Source organism: Triticum dicoccoides, chromosome 6A (assembly GCF_002162155.2).
Source record: "Triticum dicoccoides isolate Atlit2015 ecotype Zavitan chromosome 6A, WEW_v2.0, whole genome shotgun sequence".
NCBI lineage: Eukaryota > Viridiplantae > Streptophyta > Magnoliopsida > Poales > Poaceae > Triticum > Triticum dicoccoides.
This window is the reverse complement of record NC_041390.1, coordinates 114631400-114641299: the sequence shown is the minus strand read 5'-3', so window position 1 is coordinate 114641299 and position 9900 is coordinate 114631400. Positions and strand designations below refer to the sequence as shown.

The following is a 9900-nucleotide window of genomic DNA, read 5'->3' as shown; positions in this document are numbered from 1 at the left end:
AGGGTATTCCCTTATTGAGCAATGTGGTGAGCAAGCAATCAGTATGGTGAGCAAGCAATCAGTATTCCTCTAAGAAAAGTAAACGCACAAGTATAAGATCAAGAGAAGAAAACCACAGATGGGGTGGCTTTGGCTAAAACAGGTTTTGAGCCAATTGAGGAAAATAGGTTTTGCACAAATCAGGATGTAGATGCAATCCTTAGGGTATTCCCTTATTGAGCAATGTGGTGAGCAAGCAATCAGTATGGTGAGCAAGCAATCAGTATTCCTCTAAGAAAAGTAAACGCACAAGTATAAGATCAAGAGAAGAAAACCACAGATGGCCTCGATGAATGTATAGAGCCTTAGATGCAAACCACGGGATCAACATATATTAGCAAGGGAAGATAAATGCATTGTAACCCTTATTGAGCAATGTGGTATTTGATAGGTATCAAGCTACTAGGCAACACTAAAAGTAAGCTTAGCAACTTGGTCTTCAACCTAACGACAAAGATCGCGCATTGCTATAAAAATGCCCCCAGTCTTTATTTTTAACTTTGCCTTGAGACACTTTACTCAAATCCGGGATTATTTCTCCTTCATTAATCACAATGAAAATGTTCATACAATAGGATTGTTTAATCATCAAAACTAATTTATGAGATTAGATATGCTTTCGCAATGCAACCATATGGAAAAATATCTCTAATAGGTAATGACGTAACGTGCACATGTTAAAGATCAAAGGTGCTGAAAATATCCACTACTTGTACTGAATTGCACACTGGAGGCCATCATGTATTCCTGTGAAGAACCTTATCCTGATGTCGTGAGTGCCTGATGTGTCACATCATGGTTCTTTTTTTACAGCTCATTTAATCATTTATATTTTACTCAGTTTAGTAGAGATTGTTTCACAATCACCACACACAGGCAGGACACAGAGACAAGCTTAGAGAAGAACAAAGATCTGTTTGGTTCATTGGGGGAACATGCTATAATAAAGCATGATTGGGATTTTGCTGCTTAAGTTGCTGATATTACCATTTCTTCTTATATGCCTGTTAGAGATATATAGTTGTGTTATAGTAGAACTCTTTGTATTTCCTGTTGTATGTCCGTTTCCTACTCTTTCTTATACATGTATTTGTATATTATGGGCCTAAGGCCACGGAGTAGAACAAGTTGCTTCCCTCGTACTCCCTCCGTTCCAAATTACTCGTCGCAGAAATGAATGTATCTAAAACTAAAATACATCTAGATAAATCCATACCTGCGACAAGTAATTCGGAACGGAGGGAGTATAATAGAACAAGGTTTCCAAACCTTTTTTTCCTCCACATGTCTGGTTGCTGACAAGGTTGCTGCTCTGTATTTTATATTTCCTTTTTGTATGTACGTTTCCTACTCTATCCCATGCATTTGTATATACTCCCTCCGTTCCTAAATATAAGTCTTTTTAGACATTTCAAATCGACAACAACATATGGATGTATGTAGACATATTGTAGAGTGTGGATTCACTCATTTTGCTCCGTATGTAGTCACTTGTTGAAATCTCTTGAAAGACTTATATTTGGGAACGGAGGGAGTATTTGATCCTTAGGCCATGGGAATGGAACAAGTTGCTTCCCTCATGACAATGTTAAGTGGAATACCTTAGGATTAGTGACTGCTGCTGCATTACAAGTAACATTTTGGTGGTATCTGGTAGTTAGGCGATTCAGTATCGGTAATTTGACACCGAACTTCCTCTAGTAACTCTTGTTCCCATTTCTGTTCACTTGCTTACCTTCTGTTTGATGATATGTAAGAGTAGAACTTCTGATAAATTTATATTTACCATCTGTAAATATGTTTATTTTGCACTTTTGCAGTCTTCCTTGGAGTAGCAACATATTTACTGATGGTGAAAAACTGAGTGATGACTGGTGGAGCTTTTATGACAAAATCTGGACTCTTGTTTGGAACTTGAATGGCAAGGGACAAAACAGATTGACACCAAAGGGTTCAAGTGCCTCTGTTCCATCTATTGGGCAAAGGGCACGTGGGTTGGTAGAATCGCTAAATATCCCGGCTGCAGAAATGGCTGCTGTAGTTGTAACTGGAGGCATTGGTACGGCATTAAGTGCAAAGACGAACAAAATTACTGACAAAGCCATGATGCTACGAGGAGAAAGGTTCCCAAGAATCATCTTCCACCTTGTAATTATGTATCTCTGCAAAGCTGGCTTAGAAAATGCATCCAAGTGTGTCCAGCAATTTATAACAATGCTTCCTAATCTTATTTCCGAAGAAGATCAATGCAAAAACAGACTGCATTTCATAATTTGGTATGGCTATCACCCTTAAGACCCATGGGAATATCCCCTTGATTATCGTGGCTGTTCTAGTAAATTCCTTTTTGCTGCAGGTCTTTACTAAGGGTTAGATCCCACTACGGGGAACTTGATGATGGTGCACGTTTCCATGTTATTTCACATTTGATTCTTGAGACTGTCATATATGGAAAGTCCATGCTAGCCACTAGCATCTTGGGCAAAGATGATTCTGCTGAAGCAAATAGCAATAAAGAGTCCGGCTTCATTCTTAATCTTGTACAGAAGGATCGTGTTCTTGCTGCGGTTTGTCTCTCTTCATTTTTAGTTTAGTTCAAAAGTATTGTGCTTTGGCATGAAAAAATTAGATGCCTTACATTGTCGCTCCCATTTTTTTTCTTTTTACCATGCTCTTTATGATTTTTTTTCCAAACACCACTAGCAAGAAATAAACAGTTTGTTACTTGCCAGGCTTCTGATTTAGTAAAATACATGAAGGACACAAAGGCTGATCGCCTGAGGCAACTCCAGGACCTAAATTCTAAACTTGACGAGCGCTTGATTGAAGATATAGAACAACTCCAAAGCTTGGAAGATGATATACAGTTTGCAAAGACTGCCGCAATTTCTGGGGATGACAATAGGAAAGCAGCTTTCAAGCTTGCATTTGATGAGGATCAGCAAATTGTTGCAGTAAGTTGTGGTCACAGTAAATTTTACCAAATATTTCAATGTTTAGTAGTTTGAATTGCAGATAAAACTGACATGTTTTATATCAGGATAAATGGATACATATTTTCCGCGCTTTGAGTGACGAAAGAGGACCATGGTCTGCTAGCCCCTTTCCAAATAATTTGGTGACATACTGGAAACATGACAAGACAGAGGATAAATGGCGGCGGCGAATGAAGCTGAAGCGTAATTATAAGTTTGATGAACGCATTTGTCAACCACTGTCCACCAAATCTACTAATGAAAATACCGCCCCGTCTGTTGATCCTTTCGTTAGTGCCAAGATTCCAGAAAAAATGAAGCGCTTCCTTCTGAAAGGAGTGCGTGGAATCACAGGGGATGTTGGTTCTGAATCATGTGAGGATAACAATGATACAAGTGAGCCTTCCCAAAATAAACCATCAGAGAATCAGGTGTCAAGTGATGCTGCAAATTCTAAAGACTCTTCAGATTATCCTACTAGTAGTGTGCAAAATAGGAAAGAACAATCATCTACTGGTGGAGATAATGATTATGCTGAGGTAAACAGGCTTCATTATATGCGTTTAACATTTTGGCAGATTTATTGTTGTATCCTCAGACCCTTGGTTTTCCTTTCCAATTTCCAGGTGCTATCTTCTGTTCACTGTGTTCTTGTTACACCAAAAAGAAAACTAGCTGGACAATTTACTATCACTCGAAATGCCCTGCATTTTTCTTTTGAGTTTTTGGTCGAAGGCACAGGGGGCTCATCTGTTTTCAACAAGTTTCTAGATAACAAGGAATCAGATGCCAAGAGTGAGCTGGGAAGTGTGGAAAAGCTGAAGGGTAATTCTGATGTAGGACGAGGCAATGAGGCTGGATCTGGTGATGCTCTGATGAAAAGTCAGTCTAACAAGATAAAACACCATAGAAGGTGGAAAATAACCAGGGTGTGTTGTCCGCCCTCTCTCATTGTGTCTGCATTCGTGCATGTGTGTGAAAGATCTGACTCCACTTTTCTTTGTTGACAGATAAGAGCAGTTTACTGGACACGTTACCTACTACAATATACTGCAACGGAGATATTTTTTGATGATGCAAATGCACCTATATTTCTTAATTTTTCCTCCCAAAATGATGCTAAAAATGTTGGGTCTCTTTTAGTTTCCTTGAGGAATGATGCTTTGTTCCCCAAAGGAAGTACAAAAGACAAAAATAGTGTAATTTCGTTTGTTGACAGAAAAGTTGCCCTTGAAATGGCTGAGAGTGCCAGGGAGAGTTGGAGAAAAAGGGAGATCAGCAACTTTGAGTATCTAATGATTCTGAATACTCTTTCTGGACGATCTTACAACGATTTAACTCAATACCCTATATTTCCTTGGATATTGGCTGACTATTCATCAGAAAAACTTGATTTCAACAAGTCATCTACTTTCAGGGACCTGTCAAAGCCAGTTGGTGCATTGGATGCAAAACGCTTTAAGGTATTTCCCGTAGCTATGGGGTATCGTACTGTCTCTCCCAGTTATCATCTCTGATAAATAATAAACAATGTGCAGGTTTTCGAAGATAGATATCTTAATTTCTGTGATCCTGATATACCAAGGTTTGACCTAAATATTTTTGAATTGCATTCCTAAACTTTTCTTGTGTCCCAAGTTTTCTCTAGACGCTCATTGCATCAAAATTTTGTTTTTCCTTCTGCAGTTTTTATTATGGATCACACTACTCTAGCATGGGAATTGTTCTTTACTACCTTCTAAGGCTCGAGCCTTTTACTGCTCTGCACCGCAATCTTCAGGTCCTTTATCTGAGTAATTCTGTACTAGCTTGAATATTAGTCTCTTACTCCCTGCGATCCATAATAAGTGCCGCAGTTTTATACAAGGTTGAACTAACCTTAGTTCAAACCTGTGACACTTATTTTGGATCGGAGGGAGTACTAAATAAGTGAATTTGTTTAGGATGTGTATATATTCTTTCATGGCATATCTTTTCACTGAACAGCAAATAGTACTATAGCTAATTAGCTAATACTACATTACTTTATATGTTTATTTATGCAGGGTGGTAAATTTGACCATGCAGACCGTCTCTTTCAGAGCATTGAAAGCACATATAGGAACTGCCTATCAAATACAAGTGATGTCAAGGAGCTTACACCTGAATTCTTTTACATGCCTGAGTTTCTTGAAAATTTGAATTCATATCACTTTGGGGTAAAGCAGGACGGTGAACCTTTAGGCCATGTAGGTCTCCCTCCATGGGCAAAGGTAATGATTGATAATTTCTGCAGTTTTTTAGATTGACTTTGTGCGAATGTACTCATATAACCAATCTAAATATTTGAAAGAGTTACCAATCTAAATGTTTGGAAGAGTTATTATTGGTTAAAGGTACACAATATTTAGTGCACACGAGGGCAGAAGAATTCATGATCAAAGGAAATATGTCTTGTGCAGGGTTCACCAGAAGAATTCATTCATATCAATCGTGAGGCCCTTGAAAGTGAATATGTAAGCTCTAATCTTCATCACTGGATTGACCTCATATTTGGTTATAAGCAGCGTGGCAAGCCTGCCATTGAGGTACATGATTTATCACCCTTTTGCAGCATACTTGAGTTAGTAGATCACACAATTTGACTTTACTAATCAAATACCAATTATCTGGGGCAGGCAGCAAATATATTCTACTATTTGACATACGAGGGTGCTGTTGATTTGGAAAACATGGATGATATGTTGCAGAAGTCTGCTATCGAAGACCAGATTGCAAATTTTGGACAGACACCCATTCAAATTTTTCGGAAGAAACACCCAAGAAGAGGACCTCCTATACCAATTGCACACCCACTATATTTTGCTCCACAGTCGATAACAGTGACTTCTGTTGTTCCTAGTGCAATCAGCTCTTCATCATCTGTATTGTTCATTGGCTTGTTGGATTCAAACATTGTCTTGATGAGCGAGGGGCTCAGACTGTCAGTAAAACTTTGGCTAACAACGCAATTACAGTCTGGTGGAAACTTCACATTTTCTGGATCACTGGTCTCTTCCTAATGAAAACTATATCTAATAGGGTAAAATTATTAGTCCATAAGTGTATGTACTTTTATTTATTATGTATGTTCTTTTCTTGTAGGAGCCTTTCTTTGGAATTGGTTCTGATGTTATTTCTCCCCGAAAAGTTGCCACTTCCTTGGCTGAAAATGTTGAGTTCGGAAGACAATGCCTGGCAGCTGTCCAAATTCATGGTGACAATTATTTAATTTTATGTGGTAATTGGGAGAACAGTTTCCAGATCATTTCCCTTAGTGATGGAAGAATTGTGCAGAGCATCCGACAGCATAAAGATGTTGTTAGCTGTGTTGCAGGTGGTTAATCCTTTCTGATGTGTATGGTATTACATTTACTCTTTAAGATCCAGCATTAAGCATATATAGTTGAATAAACTGCAATAATATACTCCCTCAAGTATCTAACATTAAAATGTAACTAGATACATCCGTATTTAGACAAATCTAAGACAAGAATTTTGGGACAGAGGGAGTATAAGTCTTTTAGAGATTCCAATGTGGACTACATACGGAGCAAAATGAGTGGATCTACACTTTAAACTCTGTCTATATACTCCCTCCGTTCCGAATTACTTGTTGCAGGTATGGATGTATCTAGATGTATTTTAGTTCTAGATACATCCATTTCTGCGACGAGTAATTTGGAACGGAGGGAGTACATCCGTATGTAGTTCATATTGAAATCTCTAAAAAGACTTATACTCCCTCCGTTCCTAAATAATTGTCTTTTTAGAGGTTTCAAATATGACTACATACGGAGCAAAATGAGTGAATCTACACTCTAAAATATGTCTATATACATCCGTATGTGGTGACCATTTGAAATCTCTAGAAAGACAAATATTTAGGAACGGAGGGAGTATTTAGGAACGGAGGGAGTGTAATGGAATCTAACTTACTTGCTTCCATTAATTAATTTGATTAGTTGTAGTCTTAATTAATTTGGTCAAACATGGTCTAATTCTATCAAATACTCCCTCCGTCCCAGAATAAGAATACAACTTTTTACTAAATCAGCTGCACTTATTTTGGGACGGAGGGAGTATTACTTGAGTTCTGAGCCATCTTGGGTATGCACTCTTAACCTGAGGGAGAGATCAGTTAGTGCTAGCAACTAAGCAGACCTCATATATGCTTTCTTCCATTCAATTTTGCCTTAACATCTTGGGAGCACACTTTTTGTGCAGTTTCATCTGATGGAAGTGTAATTGCAACTGGAAGTTATGACACGACTATTATGATTTGGCATGCATTCCGAGGAAGATCAAATGACAAAAGATCAAAGAATGCAAGTAATGACCTATCAACTAAGGACCATGTTATCATCGAAAACCCTTCTCACATCTTGTGTGGTCATGATGATATTATCACATGCTTATTTGTTAGTAAGGAACTTGATATTGTTATCAGTGGATCAAAGGATGGAACTTGTATATTTCATACGCTGCGTGAGGGGACTTATGTTCGATCCATTCGACATCCATCAGGTGCTGGCCTGTCAAAGCTGGTGGCATCACAGCATGGTAGGATAGTATTTTATTCTGACAGTGATCTCTCCTTGCATATGTATTCCATAAATGGAAAACATATCGCTTCATCAGAATCCAATGGCCGCCTGAATTGCATGGAACTAAGTTGTTGTGGAGAGTTTATGGTATGTGCTGGTGATCATGGACAAATTGTTCTGCGGTCTATGGATTCTCTCGGAGTTGTTTGGAGGTATGATGGATCTGGGAAGACAATAACTTCTTTAGCTGTGACTCCCGAGGAGTGCTTTTTGGCTGGAACCAAGGATGGCAGCTTGATTGTATTTTCAATAGAAAATCCATTACTTCGCAAAGGCGGCATACAACGAAACAAAGTAAAATCTTCTGTAGGTTAGTGGTGTGTGATTAAGCAGCGCTCCTTGCTGCAAGTTCTGAACAAAGGTGAGTCAGTGGCCACAGTCAATGCAGCTTGTCATGTCATTGTTTTCTTGTTTATACCTTTTTTTTATCACTCCATCCTTAATGTCTTTGTGCTGATGCCTTGGACCATTTTGTTTGTTCTCATCTCCAAGCTTGCAGAATGCTCAAATTGCATAGTCAATCTGCCCTTCGGGATCTTTCCAGGGGAGGAGATTGTTGTGATGCTCTCGTCAATGGGGGTATTTTACTGTACCTAGTCATTTATGCTTCTCATTGTACCTACAATATTCACTGTAGTTAGACACGCTACTAGGTTTTTAATTATCATAGGATTGATGGAAGAGGAATACTCCCTCTGTTTCTAAATATAAGCCTTTTTAGAGATTTCAATACGGATTACATACAGATGTATATAGACATATTTTAGAGTGTAGATTCACTCATTTTGCTCCGTATGTAGTCCATATCGAAATATCTAAAAAGCCTTATATTTAGGAATGGAGGGATTAGATTTTGTTGTAGTTAGCCGGCATACTTTTCTAGGTTTCCAGTTGCATGCATTGGCTAATAATTAAACATTCTAGTGCACTTTCTGTGTTCTTCAGGATATTTTTAGGGTAGGATGCTACTTTGACCTATCCATGCTTCAAGGAAGAAGACTATTTTTAAAATTGTAGTTGGCCTACCGTTATGTTTTTTCTTTGGTTTCACAAATTGCATGCCTACCGTATTTTTTTTTCCGGGAATATTGATGTTTCTATTTTGAACTCTGCAGATCACCGGCAGTAAATGTAAAAGAGAACAGTTTGTTGCTCTTCTGTACATACAGCTTTAGATTGAGGAGTTAGGATTCTACAGGATGCCTGAGCTGATCAAGGTCCACAAGCGGATAATTCTTCTAACTGCAAAATGGATACGTGGTAACTAATACCACAGTACTTTCTCCTTTTGATTTTCGAGATGAGCTCGGATACCGTGGTGCTGGACTGCTAGTTGCATAGCTAGTGCATGCGAGTGTAACATAATCTCGTGCGGTGTTCTTACAAGTTAGGGCGAGCAATTTCCTCTCCCAATAGAATTTATCTGTATGTATTAGATGCCAGTATCCTGTAGTTACGAAATCATACATTGTACATGAAGCTCATCTTCTCAGTGGGAAAGTAAGCGGCGCGTGGTTGTGCCATTAGTCTCTTGAGACCCAGAAACCTTTTTATCAACTTCGGGGCTAGCTCTTCTTTCTAATGAAATTTCGGTAGCAATTTCCCCCCGAAAAGGAGGACAACCCTTGGTCTTCGTATCGATTGGTGCGCACGGCCAATCTCGGTAGCAAGATGAGCAGTGCTGTCTAATACTTTGCGGAGCTCTCATGTGCGTGCCATGATTTTGTGGCCTACAACACATGGAGAGGCGAAGGTGAGACATGGATCGTGAGCGGAGATGGTATGATTTGAAGGAGAGAAGTCTAGCGGCACGGGAAGGAAGACCCGAGTGAACAGAAGGGTGACCTGAGTCGCTTAGTCGGATTAGACCACTCGAGCCAAGGAGGCTCTACCCCACCGGGGCCTCCTGCCATGAACGTGGCGGGCCTGCATGCTTCGACCCCCGAGCCACCCATGCTGTTGGAAAACACGCTACGCGCGGAGGAAAGTGCGGATGGCATGGCTGCACGAGAGACAGTTGCATTCGGGAAGATGAAGGCCTTCTGCTCTAGCATCATACAGAGGCTGGCGCCCCCACTGATACGCGAGGTACAGGCGACCCAGCTACGTCCGGAGGCCGAGCCCTTCACCCCAAAGCCTACTACCAGGGCGGCCAAGCGCTCGGTGCAAAACCCTTCGAAGGCCACGCCAGCTGAGAATGTTCTCCTCCATGCGTTGGGTACCGTCGCGGGTATAATTTTTACCAAATGACCTCTGCCCCC

At 39.8% G+C, this 9900-nt stretch overlaps 1 protein-coding gene across 4 annotated transcripts in view; it reads left to right on the top strand.

Annotated features, from left to right (window-relative positions):
* The window catches only part of LOC119315416 (BEACH domain-containing protein B-like), a 30477-nt gene extending 21303 nt beyond the window's left edge, over positions 1 to 9174 (top strand). For 2 of the 4 annotated variants that reach the window (XM_037590045.1, XM_037590042.1), the window contains exons 27-41: positions 1860 to 2315; positions 2396 to 2606; positions 2772 to 2993; positions 3080 to 3553; positions 3641 to 3943; positions 4025 to 4477; positions 4553 to 4599; positions 4701 to 4794; positions 5060 to 5266; positions 5456 to 5581; positions 5672 to 6043; positions 6138 to 6369; positions 7260 to 8000; positions 8132 to 8218; positions 8755 to 9174. In XM_037590045.1, the coding sequence (XP_037445942.1) occupies positions 1860 to 2315; positions 2396 to 2606; positions 2772 to 2993; positions 3080 to 3553; positions 3641 to 3943; positions 4025 to 4477; positions 4553 to 4599; positions 4701 to 4794; positions 5060 to 5266; positions 5456 to 5581; positions 5672 to 6043; positions 6138 to 6369; positions 7260 to 7954 (3892 nt within the window). In that variant the 3' untranslated portion in view covers positions 7955 to 8000; positions 8132 to 8218; positions 8755 to 9174. Of the gene's footprint in view, positions 1 to 1859; positions 2316 to 2395; positions 2607 to 2771; positions 2994 to 3079; positions 3554 to 3640; positions 3944 to 4024; positions 4478 to 4552; positions 4600 to 4700; positions 4795 to 5059; positions 5267 to 5455; positions 5582 to 5671; positions 6044 to 6137; positions 6370 to 7259; positions 8001 to 8131; positions 8219 to 8754 lie in introns of those variants that run through there. The other 2 variants (XM_037590044.1, XM_037590046.1) reach the window with 2 other exon arrangements.
* Positions 9175 to 9900: the final 726 nt, after the last annotated feature.